We start from the raw sequence: 27,786 nt of genomic DNA, 5'->3' as shown, positions 1-27,786 counted from the left end.
CAGCACGACACAGGGTCTGTAGTCACCCTTATTTCCGATTTTGTGCATTTTGACCTTTCTGGTTGTTTACAGAACAGCAAAATATACTATTGTAGTAGTTAAAAAATCATATTAACACATTGTGAGCAAAAATGTTTTTTTAGTACATGCCTGTTCTTTTCTTATTTTATATGCAATAGCAATTTTTTCATTAATCTTGTACATAGTTTTCATTAAATATCCCATCATGTTGTGTCTGCAGCTACTACTAAGGCCTACACGTCTCCATGGTGAGAGACTACGTGTAGCCGGATCAGTCGATTATTTTGCTATCCCTCCATTACTTCTTGCTAGCACTTTTCTTACTTTTGTGAGACAGATGGAGAGAGAAATGACTCCGGTATCTTGCACAGTTTGTTTGTAGTCGGTTACCATGGTGACACAGTTCGGAAAACGAGCTATAGTCACAAAACATTATGGATGTTTAATAAAAAATGTTTGCAAAGTGGGGTCACATGTACTCCACGAGTTTTACATGACTTTGATGGCCAAAACCACACCTGCATATTTTTTTGCCATTTTTTTGGGCATACATGGAGGTATTGTATAAGAAAACTAGGCACCATGGATCAATTTGTCTATGACAAAATGGGTGCTTCAAGGGAATGTGTAATCATAAAAGAACCTGTTAAAAATAGGTTTTTGTGCTAAATTAATCTTTGGAATTTTTTTTTTTTACATATCACAATCTTTAGGAAAAATAAAAAACATAGAACTCTTGCAATTTTCACATTGGCCATTGTTTTGTTTTTAGACTCATACTTCCTGTTTCAGGAAACAATACATGTGCATAGCCACAATGGTGTTTTTTTTTGTTATTAAAGTGTCCAATGATCCTGCGCAAATGTCATGAGGGAGCAGGATCAGCTGTGGCATCACCTATTGTAATTGGTGGATCCTGTGTTATCGGCTGTGTATAAAGAGGTTACTTGTCATTGTAGTACTGACTATGATAATATGGAGCCTCCGCTAAACTCTTAAGTCAGGAAGTTTGAGCTTAAAATATGCCAGCGTGAAAATTGCAGGCTTACTTAGGTTTTTTATTTTTAATAAAAAATGAGATCTGGAAAAAAACTGCTCAAAATGTTTAAAAGTACACGTAACACAAACCTGGATCATATCTGGTCCCTTTACAACAAGTGATGGGTATGATTTGACAACTCAGCACCAAAGCGGAGCATTTACATGTTACATAAATGTTAATTATTCACATTTCTATATGTGACCTTGAGCAAATGGATCACCCCAACATGTGTCCACAAAATAAATATGGTAAAAAAAAACAAAAAGATTGCTTAAAATATCAGATATTTCAGAAATCAGCTGGCAAAGAAAAATACATTACATATTTCTTGTTCATAGCTCCATAGTTTTGTGGTCAAACTGAAATCTCAGTCTCTGACTTTGGATAATCCATTGATGTCATTAGGGTCATATGACATTTCGCTTATCACAAAGTGTGGTACCATCAGCAATCAGGAAAAAAAACCTGGCAAAAAGTGTTCTATTTTCCCACAGGGGAAAATGGAACATTACACAGAGACCATTTAATCCAATAGGATGTGTGTGGACCAGACAGGGTCTCCAGACAAAAGGCGCTAATTGCTCTGTGGCAAAGATCCTGAATTGGAAAGCCCCTCTATGAACACAATTCACCAAAAAAAGTTATGAAAATGGGGTTGTTTGAGTGAATGAATGTATGGTACGGTCATGGGAAGGTGCAATACATGCAGTAGATAGATACACTTGCATGTGCACGCAGGGTCCTACGGTGGCTGTTCAGAGCAGAAAAAAATTCTGGGGCAAAAAAAAAACAAAAAAAACCGCCATCGTATTGCATACAATTTTAGGCTTACACAGCACCTCTGTTGCATCCTTTTACTGCTGGGGTGCTGGAAGCATGGCTTTTATCGAGTGATCATATGACGATAATGTTCATATATTTCTGGTAGTTTGCTCAGTAATGTGTCACAGTGACAGGTCCAAAGACACTGTGAATTAGAAGAGACAGGGCCAGGCCCTCTTTATGTTGTACCGGATAGATCACGGTTACGATACCTGCCCTTTAAAATTAAAGCTTATAAAAAAAAAAAAATGTATAAATGGCCAAGATTTTGTCCTAGTCGCTGCTTTTTGTAGTTGCAATATTAAACGGGTTCGACCTGGATTTGGAAAGGAGACGCGTACATACACACAACGGACAATACATGTAGCAGCAGAGCGCAGAGACAGACTCTGCAGAGCTTTACAATACTGATGCGGATCATCTCTGCAAAATCCTTCTCATACCAAATGTGCGCCACAGAACAGGCGTGCTGTATATACCTGCAATGTTAATAAATAAATAAGCCGACAGTGACACCACTGTTTATATCCTAGTGTTATATACTACCTGGAGCTACATGATAACCAACTAGGCCTGGGATACAATGCCACTTTCTGTAGCGCCACTGATGGATTCTAACCATTAAGTGGCAGCCACAGTCCAGCCAATTGCATACAACTCAATGTGCTACTTTTGACTACAGCCGATGTAGGCAACTAGCTAAAATCAAGCAGTGGCGCTACAAAAAAGTTGGGGTGTAGCCCAGAACTTAGTGATCCCCCAATTTAAAGTGAACTAATGCATGTCAATTTCTAAAAGTCATAGGTAATGATGTACATTACGTACCATCCAATTCTTACTGGGATACCCCGGACCATTTTTCAGGTCTAAGGTGGGTAAAGGTCAGACCTGTGAATATTACCCATGAGACAGGTCTAAAGACAACCTGAGCTCCGGATCTTACCTTTTTCTTCTTTATATAGCTCTGCTATAGTAATAACATCATACACATCTACATTAATAATGCATTGGCTGTGCATAGCAAAGCTTATTCAGAATACTGGCACCGTACATAAGTGTTGAGAAAGGAGGGTCTGCTATGGGCAGTGAGAAGAGTACTCCACTAGCAACTGTCAGGAATACATAAGAGTGCAGGGGTGGTTAGTGCGAGCAACACTGGAAGTTTGGTCTGAAAGGTCTCACTTGCCACCAGGTCCCTTTCCAGCACTGACATCTTGCTTGGTTCTCTGTATACGATTAAATATCTCTTTAAACAGAGCCTTGTACTCTGGTTGACTCTGTTCCAGCCGACGGTCAGCCGCCTCCAGCTGCAGTGTTAGTGCTCGCTCAGGCTCTACTTCTTCTGTAGGGAGGTCTCTGCTGGAATTGTCTCTTGACACCGGACGAGAAGTTTGCACCCCAGCGTGGCAGAGATTGTCCTCGTGTCTTCTGCATTTGGCCAACAGCTCCTCGTAACGTTCCAGCAGTGCGTGATACTGCTCATCCACTTCTCGCAGAATAGACATGCCACGGCGCCTCGTATTGTTGGCATGCAGGGTATAATTTCCTTCATGTCGGCTGGCAGCATCTCTCCCTACAATATCGCTCAGTGCGGTGTCGCTGCAGCTTTTCCTGACAGCTGAGTTTGGAGATGCTGGATTCTTGCCCAAAACGTCGTCCCCGTCTATAGGCTCTGGGTCATCAGTTTCTGGGGTCTTGTTAAGGGGTTCCAGCAGCGCCTGTGATAGGCTATCTCCACGGCTTAGGAGGTAACGCTTTACCTGTGTGAACATTGGGATGAGACATTTAAGTATACAGGGCAGGCACTACATGCTATGGAAGGAAGGCTGAGAATACATCATTAATTCTAGGCTACAGCCATTGTCTGTGTGATTTATGCACAGGATTTAGACACAAAGGCCTCTTTGTATCCATGATTGCCTTTCGTCTTTGGGTAATTGTCTTTACACGATTACAGCCCTTGTTCATAGGCGTACACTGGGGGAGAGTTATCAAAGGCAATTTCCTCATAATTGTATAGCTAGCAAATGGCGCTTGGAATGAATAACAAGCTCAGGGACGCTTGACAACATTTTAGGTTTTCTGAGGACTCGTATTTTATTTATGTCGGCTTCTTAAATGGTAAAGCAGAAATAGAGCATGCTACCCTATTATAAAGACACTCTAAAGAATGCAAGAAATCCAACCACGTTGGATTTTTTTGTGACAGCCACACACTCACCCCAAGGCTGCAGTATAATTGCAGTAACCCCTGCCTTACAGATTAACATGATGCATTCTCCTTAATGTACTCACTTGTTTCATTTGCTGTAATTCCTGCAGTTCGTTCTCAAGTTCTCTTATACGCATCTTACAGCTCTCCATCTCACAAGCTCTTTGCTCCAGCTCTGCATACTCCTGGATGACAGCCTGGTACTCTTGTTCTGCTCGCTCCTTCCGCTGCCGTTCCTCTGCTACCTGCGCCCTCAATGCATTAACTGCCATCTGCAAGCGCTGATTTTCCATTTGGAATGGCTTTTGAGAAATGTCCAAGCAAGAAGCATGCTTGCTGACCGCATCATCGTACCTGTGCACAAGCATTAGTCATTGTCAGTAACACTATTACGTATTTCCTCAATGTCATTCTCATACTCGCAGCGGGCTACACATGGGTTTCAGATGAACCAAATTGCCTTTAAATCTAAAATGTGAGAGCAATGTGGTCAGCACTGAAGAATGGATTTCTGGTGTTACGTTGTAGGACATAAAGACAATATATGTGAAGCATATTGACATATATGGTGACGCAGTGGTTAGCACAGCAGCCTTGCAGCGCTGGAGTCCTGGGTTCAAACCCCATCAAGGACAACATCTGCAAAGAGTTTGTATGTTCTCTCCGTGTTTGCGTGGGTTTCCTCCGGGTTCTCCGGTTTCCTCCCACATTCCAAAGACATACTGATAGGGAATTTAGATTGTGAGCTCCATCGGGGACAGCGATGATGATGTGTGCAAAACTGTAAAGCGCTGCAGAATATGTTAGCGCTCTATAAAATTAAAGATTAAGTATCTAGCCGAGACACTCAATATCCATTATTTCCTCTTTGAGATACATATATGCAGTGAAGGCCAACGTATGAGCCCTTCCAAGACACATTATCCATACAATAAAGGTCTTGACGAAGATCCTGCAAAGGGCTGAAACGTTGTCCTCCACTTTTTATATTGATACATTAGATTAAATAAATATGTCTTGCTAAACGAATATTACCTCTAAAATGTATCAGCATATGGGCTCATGTCCCTATACCCAATGCAGCAGTCAACATGAAGAAACACTAATTCTTTCCTGTATACTCTTGACTTGTGTGTGGACAACCATGGCCTTATCAAGGATCACATGTGGCTCTGACATGAGTCTTTACCCATCTGTCAAACTTTAGATTACAGTATTTTTCGGACTATAAGATGAACTTTTTCCTCCAAAATGTGGAGGAAAATGGGAGGGTGCATCTTATAGTCTGGATGTCCCTAATCTGGCTGTGGTGGGGAGGTGGGGAAGCGGCAGCGGCGGAGCAGTGGGTCACCGGAGGCAGGAGCCGGCTGATGCAGCTAACTACTGTGCCCGCTGCTAAAGAGAAATTAATATTCACTCCATTCCATGCCTATGGGTGTGGAAAGGAGTGAATATTAATTTCTCTTTAATAGTGATTACAGTGTTATCTGCAGCAGCCGGCTCCTTGCAGCTACCTGGCGTTCGAGTGTGCAGGCTACTTAAGGCAATGAACATTCCTTCCCTTTAGTAGTGGCACACATGAAAGCCCAGCAGCTGCCGGAACCCTGCGGCTGACACTGTGCTCTTTAAAGAGCAATGAATACTCACTGCGCTCCACGCACATAGTCTCGGCGTGGAGAACAGTGAGTATTCTGGCAGCTGTCCTCAGCGGCTTGAGAACAGCTCATGACGTCACTGCCATAAGCTGCTTACAAGCATAAAGCGGCTGCTGGCACTGGAGCAGGACGCTGCGAGGGCAGACAGGGAAGGTAAGAATTTTTGTTTTCCTGGTGGGGCCATGCATACCAGGATGGGGAAGTGGGCCAATCATACCAGGATAAGGATGGGGTCATGCATACCAGGATAAAGATGGGGCCAATCATACCAGGACAAAGATGGAGCTATGCATACCAGGACGGAGATGAGGTCCCGCCATACCAGGATAGGTATTGGGGCCATGTATACCAGCATAAGGATGAGTTCCTGCATACAAGGAAGGGGGCCAATCATACCAGGATAAGGATGGGGGCTCTTTATACCAGGATAGAGATAAGGCAGCCATGCATATCAGGATGGGAGATATTAAGTACAGAATTGACAACAATTTTTCCTTCCATTTTTTTTTCTAATTTCCTCCTCTAAAACCTAGGTGCGTCTTATAGTCTGAAAAATACGGTATGTGAGCACAATTCATGAAGGTGTTTAAACCAGAATTCTCGCATAAAACACCTTTAGAAGTCTCAACATTTTTGCATCGATCGGAAGTTGGCTACACCCACCAATCAAGATTGTGATACGTTACGCCACTTTGGTGGAGCAACTTACTCTAACAATGTACTCCAGTCAGTGACTGAAGTAAATTTTTGGAGGCACTGCTCGCCACTTAACAGATGCTGCTTAATGAATTACCCAAATTGTACTCGAGCGAGTAGTTCATTAAGGGTGGTGTGCGCAACGCCAGTCTTAAGGGGAATCTTTCAGTAAGAACTAGCTCTTTTAATCCGTCTGAGTACGTAAGTCATAGGAACTTGAAAAAAATGATATCGTGATATCTGTGATCCAATGTTTTATTCCCAAGAAATCTTCATTTTTTTATATGCAAATGAGCAGTTAAGATCTATGGGCCGGACACAGATCTATAAACCTATTATGTATATCAAAAGGAGTATATTAGAGTGAACGACCAATAAGAAAAACCCCTTAAAATTAACTTTTATTACAAGATTAAAATAAACGTTCAAACTAAACATATTGGGATGGGCTTCCGAATATCTACAATGAGAGAAGAAGATACACTTATCACATTTTGACCATGCATGGATCCATGGCGATGCTGATATTAATACTGTCTGGTGTTATGTTGGTCTGGAAGGACGCTTAGAGCGTAGTGAATGGGTGATGATCTAGACATTGAACGGTATCTATAAACATTCTGCTCATTCAATAGTTCAATTTTTTTAGGAGTATGTTATTGGTTTGACTCACTCCCATTATGTCCACCTGAATACAAATCAGGTAACTTTGTTGCATATCTCTGCAATTTATGAAATTTCTCCTTACATAAGGGTATATGGCCAGACATAATTAATTTATAAGCATTTCAGACCTGTATATTTGGGGGATGGTGGTGGTTTTGTTAAGAGGTCATAGTAGGGTCACATAGGGATAGCCTACGTTGAGCGGGGGCGCCATATAGAATCCTTAGGGTGCCAACCTCAGTGGCAAGGAAGGGTCTGTATGGGCTAATCTACTCCACTCTAGACTGTTTTTGATTTACGCCAAGCCTTGGGATATTCTTTCCCTGCATTTTTTACTCCACTTTATGAATATATAATATGTTTTTTAATCATATTTAATAAAAAATATTTTTTTAAGGTTTTTTTTTTTTTTTTTTTTCCACAAGACACAGATCTACATGAGAATCTGCCTGGAAAGCCTATTTTAAATTGTTTTTTTTTTCATTTACAATTATGATAACAAAAAACCTAAAGTAGTGGTCTGCTCTTAGTACTTACCAGCTGCTGGGGCACAGTTCACGTACACAAGGAAAGGTATGGATAGTGCGACGTCTTTCTCGTTTTTCCCTTCTGGTTCGGACCTTTTCAAGCCCTTGCAATTCCTCAATCTGTCTCTGCAGATCTTCTACCTGTTTCTGTAGACCATCTATAGTGTCTGTCAAACTGGAAATACAAAATATTCAGAATCATGTCTACCGTATATTAAATTGCAATATTTTCCTTCCCCCCCATAGTAAGTTGCTCCATGAAAAGTTATCAGTGGTTAGACAGACAAGGGTCCTGAATACAAGGATATGTTGTTCTCACAGGTCCCAATAAACTACAAGATATATGGCAGACATTGTGGTAGTGCTGCAGATATGCAGTTTGCAGAATCATGGATCTCCATTAAAATTAGCCCAAATCAATGGATCTGATCTGTGTCAGGCAAATACAAAGTGGAAAAAAAAATGTCAAAAATATAAAGAAATAAAATGTATAATTTTAAATAACTCACCTTTTGCAGAAATGTATATAGCAAAATGTAAAACATATTTAGTATGGCATGGGATGTAGATAATGGAATTAGCGCTGACACCTGTATTAAAGTTTTTAATTACTGTAAATTTAGTTATCAATGTTGCATTGTGACATCTGATCTAACGATTTTGTAGAGTCGCAAATGTTTCCAAATGTGCTGGATTCCCTTTTGCTGATCGCACGTGACTCATTTCAATGCAGGTCACATGCGACTTGCATGCAACTTCTCTGCGGTTTGGCCACTTTTTTTTACAGCAAGATTACAACTCTAAAATAGAAGTAAATTGCAGAAAAGTTGCACAGGTTTTCTTTTATTTGCCATTTTTTCTGAGAAGTGCTGTCATGCACCACATGACCGTGTAGCTTTACCCAAAATCACCCGTGTTTGAACATAGCCCTAAGGTCCAATTACATGGACTGACCAGTGGCACGATACAACTGCCGATCGGTAAACGTTTTGCTCATACATCACCGACAGCCAGTTTCCATGGCAAGATAATTGTGATAACAGCGGTTTTAAGAACTCACAATTATGAGGTGTAAATCCCCCTGCTAAGTAACATAATGCAGTCTGGTTCTTCACAACTGTCCAATCTTGAGCGTCTGCTACCACAATGTGTCCTTTCCTATTTTCTCACCTTTCTATTTTTTGTTGCGCCATCTTGTTTTCCTGTACAAGTCGGACATTGGAGGCTTCCAGGTCTCGCGCTACAGTGTCCAGCTGCTCATATACCTTAGCGTGTTGCTCGTTCACCTGGCGGAGCATTTCCAGCTGTTTACTCAGGTACTGTGGAGCCACAAATAAAAAAAAAAAAAAAATTATATATATATATATATATATATATATATATATAAAATTTGCTATTCTAACAGCGAGTGTGTCTGAGTTTCAACTTATGTCCATGTTTTTAGTGCACGCTTAAAATTGTAGACGCTGAGAATATTACATATTGTAACGTAAGTTACCATCAGCTTAGTAACGAGAGTTACTATACTGTGCGGTAACGTAAGTTATCTATATTTCTTGTAATAAAAACGGTTGCGTTTAACTTGAGAGGTTAAAATAAATTTGTTAAAGTTGCTGAAACTATGGTGTTTTAATACAATAAAAATAGTGCTTCTCCCCCGTTTACCAGAACAGAAACTTTGGCAGACTCATGAAGGACAATTGCCTTTCCTTTTTCTGTAACGTAAGTTACCAAGCAATAAGGCCATGTTCACACGATCCTTTTTTTCATGCGGAATTGCCGCGATTTTCCCGCTGCGGGTCCGCAGCTGTTTTCCATGCAGGGTACATTACATTGTACCCTATGGAAAACAGGAACTGCTGTGCCCACAATGCGGAAAATAAAAAAAAAAGCCGCGCTGAATAGCTGCGGGAAAAAAGAAGTACCATGTCACTTCTTTTTTCGGAGCCGCAGCAGTTCTGCACCCATTGACCTCCATTGTGAGGTCAAACCCGCAGTAAAACCCGCAGATGAAAAAAATATCTGCGGGTTTTACTGCGGTTTGTGGTGCAGAACCGCTGCAGCAGGAAGTGCGGGGAAGCGGGCGGAAGTGCGTGGGCGAAGTGTGGCTGCCCCCCCGTGCTCCGATCCCGCCCCCTCCGTGCTCCAATCCCACCGCCCCGTGCTCCGATGCCCCCCCCCAGTGCTCCGATGCCCCCCCCCGTGCCCTAATCTCCCCCCCCTTATACTTACCCGACGTCCCGGTGTCCGTCCGGCCATCTTCTCCCTGGGCGCCGCCATCTTGCAAAATGGCGGGCGCATGCGCAGTGCGCCCGCCGAATCTGCCGGCTGGCAGATTCGTTCCAAAGTGCATTTTGATCACTGAGATATAATCTATCTCAGTGATCAAAATAAAAAAAAAATAGTAAATGACACCCCCCCTTTGTCACCCCCATAGGTAGGGACAATAAAAAAAAATTAAGAATTTTTTTTTTTTTCCCACTAAGGTTAGAATAGGGTTAGGGGTAGTAGGGTTAGGGGTAGGGTTAGGGTTAGGGGTAGGGTATTTTCAGCCATTTTAACCCTAAAAAACTTCCTAGAAAACACACAGACTCTGCATAGAAAACTGCATAAAAAAAAAAAGGATCAAAAAACGCATAAAAAAACGCATCAAAAAACGCATCAAACAAGGACAAAAAAAGGACCAAAAAAAGGACCAAAAAAAAGGACCTGCGTTTTCTGCCAAGAGCTGCAGTTTTTTAAAAAACAGTCCTGAAAAAAAGAGGATGGAAATCAGGAACGTGTGAACATACTTTTTTAAAAAACTGCAGCTCTTGGCAGAAAACGCAGGTCCTTTTTTTGGTCCTTTTTTTGTCCTTTTTTGATGCGTTTTTTGATCCTTTTTTTGATCCTTTTTTTTTATGCAGTTTTCTATGCAGTTAAAATGGCTGAAAATACCCTAACCCTACCCCTAACCCTACCCCTATTCTAACCTTAGTGAAAAAAAAAAAAAAAATTCTTAATTTTTTTTTATTGTCCCTACCTATGGGGGTGACAAAGGGGGGGGGGTGTCATTTACTATTTTTTTTTTATTTTGATCACTGAGATAGGTTATATCTCAGTGGTCAAAATGCACTTTGGAACGAATCTGCCGGCCGGCAGATTCGGCGGGCGCACTGCGCATGCGCCCGCCATTTTGCAAGATGGCGGCGCCCAGGGAGAAGACGGCCGGACGGACACCGGGTAAGTATAAGGGGGGGAGATTAGGGCACGGGGGGGGGGGCATCGGAGCACTGGGGGGGGCATCGGAGCATGGGGCGGTGGGATTGGAGCACGGGGGGCGGGATCGGAGCACGGGGGGGCAGCCACACTCCGCCCACGCACTTCCGCCCGCTTCCCCGCACTTCCTGCTGCAGCGGTTCTGCACCACAAACCGCAGTAAAACCCGCAGATATTTTTTTCATCTGCGGGTTTTACTGCAGGTTTGACCTCACAATGGAGGTCAATGGGTGCAGAACCGCTGCGGCTCCGAAAAAAGAAGTGACATGGTACTTCTTTTTTCCCGCAGCTATTCAGCGCGGTTTTTTTTTTTTATTTTCCGCATTGTGGGCACAGCAGTTCCTGTTTTCCATAGGGTACAATGTAATGTACCCTGCATGGAAAACAGCTGCGGACCCGCAGCGGGAAAATCGCGGCAATTCCGCATGAAAAAAAGGATCGTGTGAACATGGCCTAACACTGTATTTTGTATTTAATTTTATTGTTGAAAAACAAAACTGTGTTGAAATCTATTGAGAATAGTTTAATGTACAATATACATTCACTCCTTTTTGTGCTTGCCTTCAAAGAACAGTCCATAGCCAGTTTTTGGCTTGTGAATGTAACGTAAGTTATCATGGAATGACCCCCAAAGAGAAGAGAAGGGGGACTAGGGCTGAGCGCTGAAGAACCCCAGCAGGAAGCGGAGAGAAAGAAGAGTCGGCAATTACAAGCCCTGGCAAAAATTATGGAATCACCGGCCTTGGAGGATGTTCATTCAGTTGTTTAATTTTGCAGAAAAAAAGCAGTTCACAGACATGGCACAAAACTAAAGTCATTTCAAATGGCAACTTTCTGGCTTTAAGAAACACTAAAAGAAATCAAGAGCAAAAAATGTGGTAGTCAGTGATGGTTACTTTTTTAACCAAGCATAGGGGAAAAATTATGGAATCACTCAATTCTGAGGAAAAAATTATGGAATCATGAAAAACAAACAAAAAAACATTCCACAACATCACTGGTATTTAGTTGCACCACCTCTGGCTTTTATAACAGCTTGCAGTCTCTGAGGCATGGACATAATGAGTGTCAAACAGTACTCTTCATCAATCTGGCTCCAACTCTCTCTGACTGCTGTTGCCAGATCAGCTTTGCAGGTTGGAGCCTTGTCATGGACCATTTTCTTCAACTTCCACCAAAGATTTTCAATTGGATTGAGATCTGCGCTACTGAATGAACATCCTCCATGGCCGGTGATTCCATAATTTTTGCCAGGGTTGTAATAGACTGTAGGAGCGGTCAGAGAGGTAGGAGGAGAACCGTAAGAGCGCGGTTTCTTTGAGACAGATAAATAGGAGCGTAGGAAGGTGGAGCTGGTGATCCACAGTGTAGAATGCTGCAGAGAGATCCAGGAGAACCAGCAGGGAGTAGTGACCATTACATGTAGTTGTTAGTAGATCATTAGAGACTTTTGTAAGGGCAGTTTTTGTAAAATGTTAAGATCAGAATCCTGATTGTAAAAAGTCAAGAGACTAGATAAAGCATTCCGGGAGTTTAGATATGAAGTGGAGATTAGAGTCAGGTCAGTAATTAGAATTAATTTCTCATGCAACAGCCACTTCTTGGATAATGTAGCATTACATTAAATTCAAGAATGGTCAACTATGTATGATTAACCATGTAATGCAAGAACATTCTGGGCCACCATTGCAGAAATCATTTTCATCATCTTCCTGTTCTGGCTCACAGGAAGATCCAAAGCAGGGAACCCACCTTTGTGACATCAATAAGTGCCCAGTGGGAATATGGATAGAAAACCCCTTCAATGATGTCCTGTTACCTCAATCTCCTGCACCTGGTCCTCATTGCTCAGGTACATCTGCTGCAGAGATACTTCCAGCTCCTTGTTGCGCTCTAACAGGGTCTTCCCAAGTTCTGCTGCCAGATGCAGATCTGATAGAGAGAAACGTACGCTTAATCCATGAAATCAGATTCTCTGTTGCTATCCTTTCAGAACATACACATTATATATTATTCATATTTGTAATGTCAACTTCCTCTGCTACGTAGTATTCATATCTCACCACCATGGCTTCTTAAAAGAGAAAATGGATCATTGTGTTAGACTGTCAGGCACCACACATTCATAATTCATTGAGAAAACAATGGATGGTTTCTAGCCATGAATGAATGCAAGCACAAAGCAGACACAGTCATGCAAACATTCTCAATTTTGAAGAACAAACATGAAATAAAGTTAAGCCCCATTGTTGACTAGAACAGGTTATATATATATATTTTTTTTTAAAACACCACTCCAGCAGGTTTTTTTTGTACTGCAGTGCTGGAGTGGTGCGATTAATGCAAGTTCTCTGCCACTACTCGCATACTTGCCTGCCGCAGTGTTCATCTTTCATCAGCGCTGCTCCGATCACACCCAAGCAGTTTGTAACCTACCGGATCACTCCAGCGTTTCATGGAGCGGGCTGGAGGTCACAAGCTCTCAATGCAAGTCTATGAGACTCGTACACTTACACTGAGAGCGTGTGACTGTTTCTTCTGATTTATGAGGAGGCAGAATTTGCAGTCACAAGATAGCACCACGCGACCTGAGGGGCGCCGGATGAGCTGAAGATGGCGGGCAGTGAGTAGAATATTAGAGGCAGGGATCTTGCATTTCTCTCTCTGTCTGCTGGCATCCACAGGATACATCTACCTAATCTAGACATGCCGGGAATTCTCAGGAGCACAATTCCAAAGCAACAAAACTAAATTCTGAATATCTTTTTGTGGAAATGCTGAGGATTTACCAGAAGAATTGACATGCTGTGGATAACCTGTAGACCTGCACAATTTAGGCTCTGAACTGTGACACATATCATATTGTGGATAAACAACCTTGTTTCAAGCATGTGATGCTCCTTCAAACTGGGTATGTTCCCACGGTCAGTAAACGCTGTAGGCTGGACGCTGTGTACATCCGCAGCGTCCAGATGTTATAGCATAGTGGATGGGATTTCAAGAAATCCCATGTCCATTATGCAGGCACCAGCGCCCGCGGCTCACCAGCGGAGATGCACATGTGGCACGTCTTTCCAGACCGCAGCATGTCTATTTATCTTGCGGAGACGCCACCCATACAATGTATCGTACGTGGTGAATCCGCATGGTTCAATGAACACATGCAGAATCACCTGCGTTCAAAAGCCGGCAGAGCTTTGGACGTAGCGGACATGTGCTGTGTGCAAAGCGCTGCCAATTACTGAATGTCTGCACATACCCTAGCAAGTAATAGGTATGGGCAATATGAAAATTACAGCTGACATCAGATGAAAAGGGGAGATGATGACTAAATCTTAGCATTGTGTTTCTGTGAGTGTCACACTAAGCAAGGAGAGCAGAGAGAGGAGAACAGACAGAGGAGAACAGAGAGAGGAGAACAGAGAGAGGAGAACAGAGAGAGGAGAACAGACAGAGGAGAACAGACAGAGGAGAACAGACAGAGGAGAACAGACAGAGGAGAACAGACAGAGGAGAACAGACAGAGGAGAACAGACAGAGGAGAACAGACAGAGGAGAACAGACAGAGGAGAACAGACAGAGGAGAACAGACAGAGGAGAACAGACAGAGGAGAACAGACAGAGGAGAACAGACAGAGGAGAACAGACAGAGGAGAACAGACAGAGGAGGGCAGACAGAGGAGGGCAGACAGAGGAGAACAGACAGAGGAGAACAGACAGAGGAGGGCAGACAGAGGAGGGCAGACAGAGGAGAACAGACAGAGGAGAACAGACAGAGGAGAACAGACAGAGGAGAACAGACAGAGGAGGGCAGACAGAGGAGGGCAGACAGAGGAGAGCAGACAGAGGAGGGCAGACAGAGGAGGGCAGACAGAGGAGGGCAGACAGAGGAGGGCAGACAGAGGAGAACAGACAGAGGAGAACAGACAGAGGAGGGCAGACAGAGGAGAACAGACAGAGGAGGGCAGACAGAGGAGGGCAGACAGAGGAGGGCAGACAGAGGAGGGCAGACAGAGGAGGGCAGACAGAGGAGAACAGACAGAGGAGAACAGACAGAGGAGAACAGACAGAGGAGAACAGACAGAGGAGAACAGACAGAGGAGAACAGACAGAGGAGGGCAGACAGAGGAGGGCAGACAGAGGAGGGCAGACAGAGGAGAGCAGACAGAGGAGAACAGACAGAGGAGAACAGACAGAGGAGAACAGACAGAGGAGAGCAGACAGAGGAGGGCAGACAGAGGAGGGCAGACAGAGGAGGGCAGACAGAGGAGAACAGACAGAGGAGGGCAGACAGAGGAGGGCAGACAGAGGAGAGCAGACAGAGGAGAACAGACAGAGGAGAACAGACAGAGGAGAACAGACAGAGGAGAACAGACAGAGGAGAACAGACAGAGGAGAACAGACAGAGGAGGGCAGACAGAGGAGAACAGACAGAGGAGGGCAGACAGAGGAGGGCAGACAGAGGAGAGCAGACAGAGGAGAACAGACAGAGGAGAACAGACAGAGGAGAACAGACAGAGGAGAACAGACAGAGGAGAACAGACAGAGGAGAACAGACAGAGGAGAACAGACAGAGGAGAACAGACAGAGGAGAACAGACAGAGGAGAACAGACAGAGGAGAACAGACAGAGGAGAACAGACAGAGGAGAGCAGACAGAGGAGGGCAGACAGAGGAGAACAGACAGAGGAGGGCAGACAGAGGAGGGCAGACAGAGGAGAACAGACAGAGGAGAACAGACAGAGGAGAACAGACAGAGGAGAACAGACAGAGGAGAACAGACAGAGGAGGGCAGACAGAGGAGAACAGACAGAGGAGGGCAGACAGAGGAGAACAGACAGAGGAGAACAGACAGAGGAGAACAGACAGAGGAGAACAGACAGAGGAGGGCAGACAGAGGAGAACAGACAGAGGAGGGCAGACAGAGGAGGGCAGACAGAGGAGGGCAGACAGAGGAGGGCAGACAGAGGAGGGCAGACAGAGGAGGGCAGACAGAGGAGGGCAGACAGAGGAGGGCAGACAGAGGAGGGCAGACAGAGGAGGGCAGACAGAGGAGGGCAGACAGAGGAGGGCAGACAGAGGAGGGCAGACAGAGGAGGGCAGACAGAGGAGGGCAGACAGAGGAGGGCAGAACTGTTTGAGGACTTAAGAATCAAAATTGTTGAATATCAACAATCTCAAGGTTACAAGTCCATCTCCAGAGATCTTGATGTTCCTTTGTCAAAGGTGAACAAAATAATAAAAAAGGCACTGTAGCTAATCTTCCTGGACGTGGACGGCAGAGGAAAATTGATGAAAGGTTGCAACGCAGGATTGTCCACATGGTGGATAAGCAGCCTCAGTCAAGTTCCAAAGAAACTCAAGTTGTCCTGTAGCAAAGGGTGCATCAGAGTCAGCGCAAACTATGGGTCGACATTTGACTGAAATGAAACATTATGGCAGGAGACCCAGGAGGAGCCCACTGATAACACAGAGACATAAAAAAGCTACACTGCAGTGTGCTAAAATATACACAAGCCAAAATCCTTCTATGAAAGCATCTTGTGGAGAGTGGAGACAAAGATAGAGCTGTTTGGTAAAGCAAATCATTCTACTGTTTAATGAAAACAGAATAAGACCTACAAAGAAAAGAACACAGTGCCTACAGTCAAATATAGTGGAGGTTCAAAGATGTTTTGAGATTGTTCTGCTGCCTCTGGCACTGGGTGCCTTGACTGTGTGCAAGGCATCATGAAATCTGAAGATTACCCAAGGATTTGGGGTAGCAATGTAGTGGCCAGTGTCAGAAAGCTTTGGTCTTATGTCGTGTGTCTTCCAGCAGGACAATGACCCCAAAAATACTTGAAGAGCACCCAGAAATAGATGGAAACAAAGCACTAGAGAGTTCTGAAGTGGGAAGCAATGAATCAGGATCTAAATCCTATTGAACACCTGTAGAGAGATCTTAAAGTTGCTGCTAGGAGAAGGCACCCTTCAAATATGAGAGACCTGGAGCAGTTTGCAAAACTGCAGGTCATGCAGCTTGGATTTTCAAAATCACCAGCATGCCCTATCTGCTGCAGATATTTTTTTTTCTGGTATTTACAGCAGATTTCATACCTCATCTTACAATATGGGAGCAATCAGTTGCAGAAATTGTTAAAGCGACCCTCCACCCCCACCATAGTCAATGCACTATAGAATTTATAGTAAATGTCTAGACTCTTCTCAGTGTTAAACATGGGATTCTGTGATGGCTCTTTTGCACATCTGCCTACTCTATGCCTGAAGTACTGATTATGGCAAACTACTATAATTGCTATAGCTACGCCTTTGTCTACGGCTGGTGACAATAAACCATATAATTAAAACTAGCGATGATCGAATAGTTTTGGATAATTCCTTATCTGAATAGCTATAGCGCTTACCGAATAGCTGCATCAGGAACCCGGATACCTGGAGCGCTCCCAATAATCAGCTGTTCGGAGCCTCAGCTGCATGTTTTGCGGCTGTGTACTAGTGCCAGCACATGCATGGAGAGCCTGTTTATTTTGACTGTCACACAGCTGCAACACATGCAGCTGCGGTGCCGAACACCTGATTATCGGGAGCGCTCCAGGTATCCGGGGTCCCGATGTAGTTCTTTGGTAAGCGCTATAGCTATTCGGATAAGAAATTATCCAAAGCTATTAGCTCATCCCTTATTAAAATATGCTGTGGTGTCATCTTGTTTGACTAAGTAAAGGAAGGTGTGATCAATATAATACCTCGCACAAAATATGCCAGTGTTGGGTCTGCTATAATTGTGATATTGCCATGTATTAATATGGAGACCTGGCAGAAATCCATGACTACATAATATCTGGGTATAAGTAGCCCTGTAAAAGGGGTTGTCCAGAGGAGAACACTTCTCAAAGGTCTCAAACTGCTATAAAAAAAAAAAAAGAATGGAAGAAGTAAAACAAAGGCTTGGGGGGGGGGGAGGGGATAACACAGAGAATGGGGCCGATTATGACAATCACACTCAGAACAAACTCAGAGTTTGAGCCGAGTGTCATCTTAGGCTAAGCTCACATTAGCGTTTGAGCCGCAGCGTGGTGCTGTGGACTTCTTTCCTTAGCTCCGCCTACTTCTGCGTGCGTCCTGCGTACCTATCTTTAACATTGGGTACGCAGGGACATGCCTTGTATGCGGATGCCTCCGCCGTTTTGACGTGCCTGCCGAACGCAAGAAAATCCTACATGATGCATGCAGAAGTAGGCGGAGTTAAAGAAAGAAGTCCGCAGCACCACGCTGCGGAATCAAACGCTAATGTGAACCCGGCCTTTGATCAGATTGTCTCACATGAAAGAATCAGCACAGGTGTGGAAAAGATGGAGACCTTAATTTCTCCAAAAAAATTGCAGATCTGCCCTGCCCCGTAGTATAACATTGGGCCGAGTGCTATGTGATAAAACGTGGGATAGCACTTGGTCGTTTTATTCGCTTGTGCGAGGGAACCCTTATACGGACCCTCAGTGACCCCCTGCAGCTATGCCAAAACTTACCTAGTCTTCACTGGCCTCCGCTTCCTTAACCACCAGAATAGGAATCGCCGGCCTAACCAACCTCCGGCTGAGCTGTAGAAATCATTTTCATGCTCACGGAAACCCCAGAAAGGTCATAGAATTTCTCAGTTAGTCCGTGTGCCCACAGTCAGTTTTTGACGCTGAGTATTTTTGCTACGTAAAAAAATCCCAGTGTCTTACAGTTGTAGCAACATGGATGGGAGCTATGGAAATCTCGTGACGACTGCGCTTTTTTTAATTGCTCAGCATAAACTGACCTGCGGGGTGAATTTCAAACCTGCAACAAGTCTATTTATCTTGCGGGTACGTTTTCTGTGCAAATTTTCCCCATAGACTTACAATAAATGTGGAAATTCCGCAAATTAAAAACGCACATGCGTTTGTAGTGCGTTTCCATGGAAGCATGGCATCTAAAACACATTGGATTCTACACATATCTTATTATTATCATAGCACCATTTATTCCATGGCGCTTTACATGTCAGGAGGGGTATACAGTGCAAAAGGTTTGTGGTCTTGTAAATGTTACTTTCTGCTTATACAACTGCCAGTACAGGTGGGGATGGTTTATTTCTATGGGGTAAATGCAGAGGATTTGTTTATAGACCCCTGTGAATGGAGCCTGTGGGGAAATTCTTCAAAAAGCTACAGTAGGAATGTATGGAAGAGCCGAAAGCAGCGTCCTGTATGGTGGGTTCATGCAGGCGAGGGTGGTAGCTAAAATCCCAATTCTAATGTAGTGTTTATCTGACCAGAGAATCTGACCGCAGCGTGATGTCGTCATTCCAGCTATGTCTCACTTACTGGGCTGCTTGCTGTAGTTTTGATAAGAATGTTGTAATCAGCAGGAGATTATCACTAGAGGACTAGTAATATTGCTGCCAGGTTGTCACCCATATTCATGAGCTCTGTATATCTTCACCCCACCACTGATTGATGGCTTTCTGCCTATGCACAGCAAACAATTCTCAGTGAACAGGGTCACACAGAGCTCAGCAATCAGAGAACTGCAGTGGACAAAACAGTAATTTTATCAAAACTGCAGCATTCGGCCCAGTAAGTAACACATCACTGGAATCAGGGTCTCTACCCCTACGTTACGCTGCTCTCAGACGTGGTAGCAAAAACCTGGTGACGGATTCCCTCACTGAAGGTCCCTTCCCAGGGTGTGATCTGCAGCGTTACAGAGTGGCAACGTGGCGCGCACTGTACGATGTGTGTCACCCCATGGGCCGCCATTGTGTTCCGCAGCGGGCGGCTCGTTTCTACAGGCTTGGATGCAGTGTTTTTGTGCCAAGGGAGCAGATTTTGGTTTCTGATAAAAAAATGCTGCAAAAATGCAAAGTGTGAACATAGCCGCACGTAGGGAGTGAGGCCAGTGTGTAAACTAGCCACAGACATGTGATGGGGGGCGTGCAGCCCCCTCACCGATTACACCAGGCTACACACATAGGGCACCTGGGTCCATCTCTTACCTTGCTCCAGGTCATGGTGGTCATACCAAGGCTCGTCCTCCTCGCTGTGGAACTCCTCCATTCTTCCTGCCCCCAACATCAGGCCAGGTGGGCAGCTGGATCTATGGGTGGGACAGGACCAGAGGATTAGTGACCCTTCTGCACCCTACCCCTAATACCGGCTCCCAGCACCATGTCAGCTGTACCAAGGGTTAATAATCAGGGGTCACACAGCAGGCAGCTCACGCCACACAGGCCAGTGATTGGGGCCGGCCACCGACTACAATGCCCAGCAGCTGTGTGCAGTGTGCGGCACGGTGACTGACCAGGACCGCACCACTGTGCTATAGGGGCCGCCCACACCTGCTGGCCCGGCCAGTGCTCGTCACCCGGCGGCCTGTGAGGCTGCACACCCCCGCTCTTCCCGGTCCTTGTCCTGTATCCCGGCTCCCCGTAGCATCCCGTCACATCCCTGGGCCTGGACCGGCGACGCCCCGCCCCTCAGATCCAGGCAGGAGCGCTGCTGATTGGAGGCCGCGTCCCCCTCCTCCCCACATCATCCGGGGCTCCGGCATCCTTAACCCGTGCATGGCCGCAGCAGGGCCACCGCATTACCGTGCAGCACACACCAGAGCGCCGCTTGTACACGTCCCAGCATATATGCCTAGAAACTAGCGATTATATGATAACTGGGCGGAGACTAATACAATGTGGGCGGAGTCTAGAGAGGTCACCGTGACCTGTCAGTGATAGAACACATACTCCAGCTGAGTGGGCGGGCCTGGTGACGCAGGAGAGGGCGTTGACTGACTGATCCGGTTCCCTGGCTGCTGCAGGCGGATCTGGAAGGGATCCGGACCGGGCCGTGAACAGGCGGGGCTTATAGCCGGCACCGGGATGGGGAACACGGACACGAAGCTGAACTTCAGGAAGGCGGTCATCCAGCTGACAACGAAAACACAGGTACCGGGCGCTGGGGGAGGGGCCACGAGTCCACACCTGTAGGAACAGGTGTCTGTATGTTACATATGGTGCGGGGCTGTGTCATACCGGGCCATCTGCTCCATACCTCTGTGTGCTGCCAATTACACATGCATCATGTAGCCTCTTACACCCTGCGCTGGGCATACACCTGCATCATGTAACCTCTTACACCCTGCGCTGGGCATACACCTGCATCATGTAGCCTCTTACACCCTGCGCTGGGCATACACCTGCATCATGCAGCCTCTTACACCCTGCGCTGGGCATACACCTGCCTCATGTAACCTCTTACACCGTGTGCTGGGCATACACCTGCATCATGTAGCCTCTTACACCCTGCGCTGGGCATACACCTGCATCATGCAGCCTCTTACACCGTGTGTTTGGGCATACACCTGCATCATGCAGCCTCTTATACCGTGTGTTTGGGCATACACCTGCATCATGCAGCATGTTACACCCTGCGCTGGGCATACACCTGCATCATGCAGCCTCTTACACCGTGTGCTGGGCACTACACCTGCCTCATGTAGCCTCTTACACCCTGCGCTGGGCACTACACCTGCATCATGCAGCCTCTTATACCCTGCGCTGGGCACTACACCTGCATCATGCAGCCTCTTACACCGTGTGCTGGGCATACACCTGCATCATGCAGCCTGTTACACCCTGCGCTGGGCATACACCTGCCTCATGTAACCTCTTACACCGTGTGCTGGGCATACACCTGCATCATGTAGCCTCTTACACCCTGCGCTGGGCATACACCTGCATCATGCAGCCTCTTACACCGTGTGTTTGGGCATACACCTGCATCATGCAGCCTCTTATACCGTGTGTTTGGGCATACACCTGCATCATGCAGCATGTTACACCCTGCGCTGGGCATACACCTGCATCATGCAGCCTCTTACACCGTGTGCTGGGCACTACACCTGCCTCATGTAGCCTCTTACACCCTGCGCTGGGCACTACACCTGCATCATGCAGCCTCTTATACCCTGCGCTGGGCACTACACCTGCATCATGCAGCCTCTTACACCGTGTGCTGGGCATACACCTGCATCATGCAGCCTGTTACACCCTGCGCTGGGCACTACACCTGCATCATTCAGCCTCTTATACCCTGCGCTGGGCACTACACCTGCATCATGCAGCCTCTTACACCGTGTGCTGCCAATTACACTTGCATCATGTAGCCTCTTACACCGTTTGCTGGGCACTACACCTGCATCATGCAGCCTCATTCACCGTGTGCTGGGCATACACCTGCATCATGTAGCCTCTTACACCCTGCGCTGGGCACTACACCTGCATCATGCAGCCTCTTACACCGTGTTCTGGGCACTACACCTGCATCATGCAGCCTCTTACACCGTGTGCTGCCAATTACACCTGCATCATGTAGCCTCTTACACCGTGTGCTGGGCATACACCTGCATCATGTAGCCTCTTACACCCTGCGCTAGGCACTACACCTGCATCATGCAGCCTCTTATACCCTGCGCTGGGCACTACACCTGCATCATGCAGCCTCTTACACCGTTTGCTGGGCACTACACCTGCATCATGCAGCCTCTTTCACCGTGTGCTGGGCATACACCTGCATCATGCAGCCTCTTTCTCCGTGTGCTGGGCACAACACCTGCCTCATGTAGCCTCTTACACCCTGCGCTGGACATTACACCTGCATCATGCAGCCTCTTACACCCTGCACTCGGCACTACACCTACATCATGTAGCCTCTTACACTCTGCGCTGGGCACTACACCTGCATCATGCAGCCTCTTACACCCTGCGCTGGGCACTACACCTGCATCATGCAGCCTCTTACACCGTGAGCTGGGCATTACACCTGCATCATGTAGCCTCTTACACCGTGTGCTGCCAATTACACTTGCATCATGTAGCCTCTTACACTGTTTGCTGGGCACTACACCTGCATCATGTAGCCTCTTACACCCTGCGCTGGGCATACACCTGCATCATGCAGCCTCTTTCTCCGTGTGCTGGGCACAACACCTGCCTCATGTAGCCTCTTACACCCTGCGCTGGACATTACACCTGCATCATGCAGCCTCTTACACCCTGCGCTGGACATTACACCTGCATCATGTAGCCTCTTACACCCTGCGCTGGACATTACACCAGCATCATGCAGCCTATTACACCCTGTGCTGGGCATACACCTGCATCATGTAGCCTCTTACACCCTGCGCTGGGCATTACACCAGCATCATGCAGCCTCTTACACCCTGCGCTGGACATTACACCTGCATCATGCAGCCTATTACACCCTGTGCTGGGCATACACCTGCATCATGTAGCCTCTTACACCCTGTGCTGGGCATACACCTGCATCATGTAGCCTCTTACACCCTGCGCTGGACATTACACCTGCATCATGTAACCTCTTAGGTCGGCTTCATACTACCGTAGAATGCGGCCAAGTGCTATGCGAGAAAACATTGCATAGCACTCGGACCAGTGTTAATCTATGGGGCAGCTCACATCAGTATTTATTTTCTCAGACGTATTTGATGTGCGTGTAAAAGCGCAGCATGCTGCGATTGTATGCGTATATCGCCCGAGACTTGCCACTGCAAGCCTATGGGTGCGAGAGAAAAAGAAAAAATCAAACAGCACTCGAACCATGTGAGTGCTGTCCAATTTTTACGCATTGGCATCATTTGAAAAGCCGGCAATTCATTTGCAGCATACAGTAAAATCAGACTGACAGGTTAGGATAGGATATATACATAAAGAATATAGAGATGTCAGTGACACATACAGTGGGGCAAAAATGTATTTAGTCAGTCAGCAATAGTGCAAGTTCCACCACTTAATAAGATGAGAGGCGTCTGTAATTTACATCATAGGTAGACCTCAACTATGGGAGATAAACTGAGAAAAAAAAATCCAGAAAATCACATTGTCTGTTTTTTTTAACAATTTATTTGCATATTATGGTGGAAAATAAGTATTTGGTCAGAAACAAACAATCAAGATTTCTGGCTCTCACAGACCTGTAACTTCTTCTTTAAGAGTCTCCTCTTTCCTCCACTCTAATAACTAGAGCGGGGGCACCACATAGGAAACGGGGATCCAACCTGGTCTATACTATACTAAGCCATGAAAAAACAACACAAGAAATAGACCATAAAAGGGGATCACCCAAGGCAATGGATTAAATATGAAAATTACAAATTTTATTAGAATAACACTCATGGACATAGGAAACAACCACATGGAGCACACAATTAAAAGCATTTAAAATTGGTCACACATAGGACCTAGAAACATGAACAAATGGCCCATAATAGAACCCTCCTCCTAGATGCGATCCCTCCCCAAACGCACTGTAATGGCTAATAATAATATATAGTACAGTGTAAGATGTCTGCATGAACAGCACTATTGGAATATAGGGTAAAGCAACACAACCTAAGAAGTATAGTTGTGACCATGATATATAATGCACCAGTCTGAATACCTCACACCAGCAGGATTACCTATGTAACACAAATAAGCAGATATGCAAAAAAAAAAAAAAAAAAATAACCTTTTTGCAATAACATAAGACATAGACAAAAGCTTAATAAAGCATACACAGTGAATCAGATTGATCCCAAACCACACATATAGCATGTAGGTCTACTCCATTAAGGTATAGAGTTGTATATAATGCAACGTTAGTTGTGTAGCGCTTCCACTGGTCTAGTCTAACGTGGTATATAACCTGTGCCATTAAGTTGCAAAAGCTCCCATAGTAAGGGAAATAAAAAGATCTGCTGAGGAGTGAGGATTCAGATCACCAATAACAAGAAACCAGTATGCAAACCCAGGAGCTGTTCAAGCTCTGTACATAGCCAAGGGGGGTATCAACAGGAGGAGCAGAGACCCTACGCGTGTCGCCACACCAGTGGCTTCGTCAGGGGCAGCTCCTATGGAGATCCTGCGTCCTTATCTAATCGAGTAATTGCAATTTAAGCAGTTGCAGCTGTGCTGCTTACCAGAGGCCGGCATGTGTTCCATCACCCAGTGATTCCAGAGGCGGTGCTTAGTGAGCTAAGCAAACATGTGAGCCTGGAGGGCTCCCCCCCTCCTACCTTCGTCACCATGCCCTTGGAGTGGTTGCCATAGCACCATGTAAATACTGCAATCCCTGGATTAACCAGTGTGCACACGTCAGGAGATTCCTCCTGCTGTGTGTCGTCACACTTTCAGTCCTGTTACCATAGTCACCAGATGTATACAGAAACTGAGGAGCACAGCAGCACCTACAGAGTCTATACCAATATGTCTTGCCGCACCTTATCGCTTCAGTGTGAATCACATCACTACATACTGGCGGCACAGGAATATTAACCCCTTCCCGACCTTTGACGCCACGTAGGCGTCATGAAAGTCGGTGCCATTCCGACCCATGACGCCTATGCGGCGTCATGGAAAGATCGCGTCCCTGCAGATCGGGTGAAAGGGTTAACTCCCATTTCACCCGATCTGCAGGGACAGGGGGAGTGGTAGTTTAGCCCAGGGGGGGTGGCTTCACCCCCTCGTGGCTACGATCGCTCTGATTGGCTGTTGAAAGTGAAACTGCCAATCAGAGCGATTTGTAATATTTCACCCATTATAACGGGTGAAATATTACAATCCAGCCATGGCCGATGCTGAAATATCATCGGCCATGGCTGGAAATACTAGTGTGCCCCCACCCCACCCCTCCGATCGCCCCCCCACCCCCCCGATCTGGCCGGTACACTGCTCCGGCTCCCCTCCGTCCAGTGCTCCGCTCCCCCCCGTGCTCGTGTCCGCTCCCCCCGTGCTCCAATCACCCCCCCGTGCTCCAATCACCCCCCCTGCACTCCGATCCACCCCCCCCGTGCTCCGTTCAACCCCCCCGTGCTCCATTCCAGCCCCCCGTGCTCCGTTCCACGCCCCCCGCGCTCCGTTCCACCCCTCCCGCGCTCCGATTCCCCCCCCCGTGCTCCGATCCCCCCCCCCCCCCGTGGTCCCCCCCCACCCTATCATACTTACCGATCCAGCCGTGGTCCCGTCCGTCTTCTCCCGGGCGCCGCCATCTTCCAAAATGGCGGGCGCATGCGCAGTGCGCCCGCCGAATCTGCCGGCCGGCAGATTCGTTCCAAAGTGCATTTTGATCACTGAGATATAATCTATCTCAGTGATCAAAATAAAAAAAATAATAAATGACCCCCCCCCCCCTTTGTCACCCCCATAGGGACAATAAAAAAATAAAGATTTTTTTTTTTTTTCCACTAATGTTAGAATAGGGTTAGGGTTAGGGGTAGGGTTAGGGTTAAGGTTAGGGCTAGGGGTAGGGGTAGGGTTAGGGTTAGGGTTAGGGTTAGGGGTAGGGTTAGGGTTAGGGCTAGGGTTAGGGCTAGGGTTAGGGTTAGGAATGTGCACACGTATTCTGGTCCTCTGCGGATTTTTCCGCTGCGGATTTGATAAATCCGCAGTGCTAAACCGCTGCGGATTTATGGCGGATTTACCGCGTTTTTTTCTGCGCATTTCACTGCGGTTTTACAATTGCGATTTTCTATTGGAGCAGTTGTAAAACCGCTGCGGAATCCGCACAAAGAAGTGACATGCTGCGGAATGTAAACCGCTGCGTTTCCGTGCAGTTTTTCCGCAGCATGTGTGCAGCGATTTTTGTTTCCCATAGGTTTACATTGAACTGTACACTCATGGGAAACTGCTGCGGATCCGCAGCGTGTGCACATACCTTTAGAATTAGGCTATGTGCACATGGTGCGGATTTGGCTGAGGATTCGTAGCAGTTTTCCATCACGTTTACAGTACCATGTAAACATATGAAAAACCAAATCCGCTGTGCCCATGGTGCGGAAAATACCGCGCGGGAACGCTGCGTTGTATTTTCCGCAGCATGTCAATTCTTTGTGCGGATTCCGCAGCGTTTTACACCTGTTCCTCAATAGGAATCCGCAGGTGAAATCCGCACAAAAAACACTGGAAATCCGCGGAAAATCCGCAGGTAAAACACAGTGCCTTTTACCCGCAGATTTTTCAAAAATGGTGCGGAAATATCTCACACGAATCCGCAACGTGGGCACATAGCCTTAGGGTTAGGGTTAGGGTTAGGGTTGTGGTTAGGGTTAGGGGTGTGTTGGGGTTAGTGTTGTGGTTAGGGGTGTGTTGGGGTTAGGGTTGTGATTAGGATTATGGCTACAGTTGGGATTAGGGTTAGGGGTGTGTTGGGGTTAGTGTTGGAGTTAGAATTGAGGGGTTACCACTGTTTAGGCACATCAGGGGTCTCCAAACGCAACATGGCGCCACCATTGATTCCAGCCAATCTCGTATTCAAAAAGTCAAATGGTGCTCCCTCACTTCCGAGCCCTGACGTGTGCCCAAACAGTGGTTTACCCCCACATATGGGGTACCAGCATACTCAGGACAAACTGCGCAACAATTACTGGGGTCCAATTTCTCCTGTTACCCTTGTGAATCTAAAAAAATGCTTGCTAAAACATAATTTTTGAGGAAAGAAAAATGATTTTTTATTTTCACGGCTCTGCGTTGTAAACGTCTGTGAAGCACTTGGGGGTTCAAAGTGCTCACCACATATCTAGATAAGTTCCTTGGGGGGTCTAGTTTCTAAAATGGGATCACTTGTGGGGGGTCTCTACTGTTTAGGCACACCAGGGGCTCTGCAAACGCAACGTGACACCCGCAGACCATTCCATCAAAGTCTGCATTTCAAAAGTCACTACTTCCCTTCTGAGCCCCGACGTGTGCCCAAACAGTGGTTTACCCCCACATATGGGGTATCAGCGTACTCAGGAGAAACTGGACAACAACTTTTGGGGTCCAATTTCTCCTGTAACCCTTGGGAAAATAAAAAATTCTGGGCTAAATAATTAT

At 46.1% G+C, this 27,786-nt stretch overlaps 2 protein-coding genes across 3 annotated transcripts in view; one reads left to right on the top strand and one right to left on the bottom strand.

Moving 5' to 3' along the window:
* Positions 1-119: 119 nt before the first annotated feature.
* On the bottom strand, positions 120-20,594 carry CDR2L (cerebellar degeneration related protein 2 like). Of its 2 annotated transcripts, none has more exons than XM_069752150.1 (7): positions 20,529-20,594; positions 19,921-20,021; positions 12,719-12,831; positions 8,812-8,960; positions 7,652-7,816; positions 4,181-4,451; positions 120-3,645 (listed from the first exon to the last, which is right to left on the bottom strand). In XM_069752150.1, exons 2-7 carry the CDS (start codon positions 19,997-19,999, stop codon positions 3,064-3,066), a joined length of 1,359 nt encoding a protein of 452 aa, XP_069608251.1. In that variant the 5' UTR covers positions 20,000-20,021; positions 20,529-20,594; the 3' UTR covers positions 120-3,063. The 2 variants fall into 2 exon arrangements, with proteins under 2 accessions (XP_069608251.1, XP_069608250.1); XM_069752149.1 differs by having other exon boundaries at positions 20,263-20,552.
* Positions 20,400-27,786, top strand: part of HID1 (HID1 domain containing) — a 73,013-nt gene continuing 65,626 nt past the window's right edge. The window contains exon 1 of the mRNA XM_069752147.1: positions 20,400-20,862. Coding sequence (XP_069608248.1) covers positions 20,797-20,862 — 66 coding nt within the window. The 5' untranslated portion in view covers positions 20,400-20,796. The remainder of the gene's footprint in view (positions 20,863-27,786) is intronic.

This window comes from Ranitomeya imitator, chromosome 2 (assembly GCF_032444005.1).
Source record: "Ranitomeya imitator isolate aRanImi1 chromosome 2, aRanImi1.pri, whole genome shotgun sequence".
In the NCBI taxonomy this organism is placed as follows: domain Eukaryota; kingdom Metazoa; phylum Chordata; class Amphibia; order Anura; family Dendrobatidae; genus Ranitomeya; species Ranitomeya imitator.
Note: the sequence above shows the minus strand (reverse complement) of the source record. Positions and strands in the feature narration are given on the sequence as shown.